The following is a 3,629-nucleotide window of genomic DNA, read 5'->3' on the forward strand; positions in this document are numbered from 1 at the left end:
GATGTCATTTTTTCATGATCTTAAGGCAAACATTCATGGTCAACATGGGAATTGCATCATGTTTACATTTACCGCTTATTTTGATATATATATGTTCTAATTACTCCATTTAAGTTTTATTACAAGTTACAGATGTGCCGATTACAGACAAAGTCTCCTTCTGAACAACTGTTCACTTTCTTACAAACAAAGGCTCCGACAAATTCTTGACTATTCGCATCGTGACCCATCTATCATTCAGGCTACCATGAAGATATCTTCGGATTCAACTACCACTGTAACCTACTGTCTCTTCATCTAGGCTCGTCCACCTTACAATGCGACATCTAGGTTCGTTCGCCTTATAATGCGACATCTAGGCTCGGCCCCCTTACAATGCGACATCTAGGCTCGTCCGCCTTACAATGTGACATCTAGGCTCGTCCGCCTTACAATGCGACATCTAGGCTCGTCCGCCTTACAATAGGACATTTAGGCTCGTCTGCCTTAAAACGACATTTAGGTTTGTCCATCTTATAGGACATTTAGGTCGTCCACCTTAAAGGGACATTTAGGCTTGTTCGCCTCATAGGACATTTATTCGTCCGCTTTATAAGATATTTAGGCCGTCCGCCTTAAAATGACACTTAGGCTCGTCCGCCTTAAAATGACGTTTAGACTCTCCTAACAACCAGAGATTTTTCTTATATTATTATATCTTTATACTATCAAATCTGTTGGAGTTTGACGTTATTCTTCAGAGATGGGCCAAAGACTATCAAGGCTTGCACTACGTCTCAAAACAGATACGCTTCTTATCACCTTTTGTCATTTATTTAGAACTCATATTTTATCATTATTGGTCATACATTATTTATAAGCTAACATTTTATCTAGAATTTGCAGATATGATCGATCGCTCCTTGATTACAATTATCATGATATCATCTATCACAACGAAGACCCTATCAATTCTTCACTTTTCATACTCCGAACCTTGCTCAAATGCTGATATCCTCACTCTATCATGCTGCTTCTCTATCACGCTCTTCTAGCCTCTCAATCTCTCTTTTCTCGCTGCTCTATTCTTATCCATTCAAGTCGATATCGTGCCTTTCAAATACCTTAGCGCTCTTTCAATTTTTAAGAGTTTCATTTGCTCTTGAATCTATAACTACACACGACCTGATTCTCGTATAACCAGAGATATGTAGGCGACTTAAAACCAAAGTCTCGGTCGTACCCTTTTTTCAACTCTACTTCGCTTCAATTGATCCACTGACATCTGTCGTCGGTCGGACAAAATCGGCTACTAAGTCAACGTTGGTTGCCTGACAATTCATTCTTCATTCTCAATCAACCAAGGGGCAGCTGTTGACACCCAATTTTGACCGACCTTTAACCATTTTCAGGATTATATTCGATTAAATACGTAATTTAAAATTTACTTAAAGTTTTGAAGTTTTAGTCGATTTTTCTCAAAATTATATTTTAGTATCGTTTACTTTATAAAATTATTGTAAATATTATTATATTTTAAAATTATTAATGAATTTCAAATGTTTTAAAATTTAAATGATTTTCAATTATATAAATATATTTTAATGTATGTAGTATTTTAATTAAATAGTAATTCCTACACTTTCCTTAAAAATTATTTATATTCTAGCCTATTCTATTCTAATTTCTTCCAATTCTAGCCACTCCACTTCAAATTTTATTTCAATCATAGCCGCTCTTTCATTTCAATTCTAGCCAATTTAATTGCAATTTTAGCCATTCCATATCTTTGCCAATTTAATTTCAAGACTTGATCTTTTGATCTCAACCGTCCATCTAAACTAATCCTATGGTTCATATTTAATCTACCTATTCTAACTAAAAGAACCTAAACCTAAAATTTTAACCCATTCTTCTTCCTCTTCCTTCCTCACCAGCCGCCGCCTCTCTCCCTTCTTGTCTTCCCCCTCTTCCTCTCCAACCATCCCTCTCTCCCTTCTCCGCCCAACACCGCCCGTCTCTCCTCCCTTCTTTCCCTTTCCCTCTTCTTCCCTTCTTTCTCCCTTCTCTTCTCCTCCGCCTCCACCACTCTCTCCAGCGCCTCCCGCCAGCCCACAACAGTGACCGGCAAGCTGCCAGGCAGCTGCGACCAGCAGCCGCAAAACCAACCTCCTCCCCTCTCTCTCCCTCTCCTCTTCTTCTTCCCTCTCCCGTCGTTCCCCTTCCCCCTCTTTCTTTCCTCTTCTTCTTTCTCCCCTTCCCGTCTCTTCTCTTCCCTTTCCTCTTCTCCTTTTGCAGGTACCAACGCCTCAATGGCCAGCACCACCGGTAGCCCGAGCAGCAGCAGCAGCGCCTGGAGAGGCACACGACAGCAGCAGCAGGCCAGAGCCAGCAGCCGCTGGCAGCCGCCTCCTCCTTCTCCCTCTTTCTCTCCTCTTCTCCGATCTCTCCTTCCTCTTCTTCTCCATCTCCTTTCTCTTTCCTCTGCAGGATGACCAGCAGCAAGGACGGACAACAATAATTCCGGCCAGCAGCAGCGACGCAAGGATAGCCGCAACAGCCCCAACGCCTCCACTTGTCTCTTTCTTTTTCCGGTGGAATCACCATCACCGTGCAACAAAAATCGGGTATTATCGCTTAAAATTATATTTAATCTCATTAGTTTGCTCCTAATTTGTAACTAAACCTTGATCTTTAGGATTATGATGTATTCATTATTGAAGAGCATTATTGATCTCCTTGTTTGCTTAATGTTTCACGGTGAAATCTTACTACTTGTCTTAATAGTTTGTTAATCTACCCACTTGCTTTCATTTCGTTTTCATGAAATGTTCATAATTGTGCTTAATCAATTCTTATTTATGAACTCTTGGCGATTTTTAATTTTTACTTATCTGCCTGAGGTTCAAATTACCAATATTTCACATTTTTTTTATATGATTTGACTTGTTATTTGATGGAATGATTGTGGAAAATAACTATGGTAGAAATAGATTTTCTGTGCCATAAATTATTATTTTTTCTTTTTTTCTTATATCTATTACGGTAAGTTTTTTCTCAAATTCCTGCTAATTGATCCTCTTTTTCTCTCTTTAATTTTATTGTTACTTGTTTATATTTGACAATAAGATATGTAAATCTAATTTTGACTCCTTTGAAATAAAAAAAAAGTTTAATTGATCTATTTTTCCTTATGTATAAACTTACTGATTTCTTACTTGTTTATCTTTGGTAAAATTATATTTGACTCTTCTTTATTTAAGGGAAATATTTTACTCTTATATGTTTATATTTGGTAACAGATTTTTAATATAAAATCTGATTTTGTCTCTTCCTTATTCAAGGTAAAAGATTATTTGTAATTATTTTATTTTTGATAATGAAATATTCTTATAATTTTCTGATTTTAGCTCCCCTCTAAATTAAGGAAAATGGTTTAATAATTGATTCCTTAATATATTTATTTCCCTTATTAAGTGCACCCCTCTTTGCTATATAAATAAGACCCCCTCCCTTCATTACTCAAAAAAAAACTCATACACTCATTCGCTCTCAATCACAAGTTCTCTCATCACTCTTCCCTCTCTCATTGCTCTCTTGCTACTCTAAAAATACATTAAGATTCCGGTAAACATTCAAGTGTTCTTCTT

The 3,629-nt window shown here is 37.2% G+C and overlaps 1 protein-coding gene across 1 annotated transcript; it reads right to left on the bottom strand.

Moving 5' to 3' along the window:
- Positions 1-1,881: 1,881 nt before the first annotated feature.
- On the bottom strand, positions 1,882-2,586 carry LOC107009937 (octapeptide-repeat protein T2-like). Its single transcript, XM_015209235.1, has one exon. The coding sequence runs from the start codon at positions 2,584-2,586 to the stop codon at positions 1,882-1,884; it is 705 nt and encodes a 234-aa protein (XP_015064721.1).
- Positions 2,587-3,629: the final 1,043 nt, after the last annotated feature.

The sequence above is a fragment of the Solanum pennellii genome, chromosome 2 (assembly GCF_001406875.1).
Source record: "Solanum pennellii chromosome 2, SPENNV200".
Taxonomy (NCBI): Eukaryota; Viridiplantae; Streptophyta; class Magnoliopsida; order Solanales; family Solanaceae; genus Solanum; species Solanum pennellii.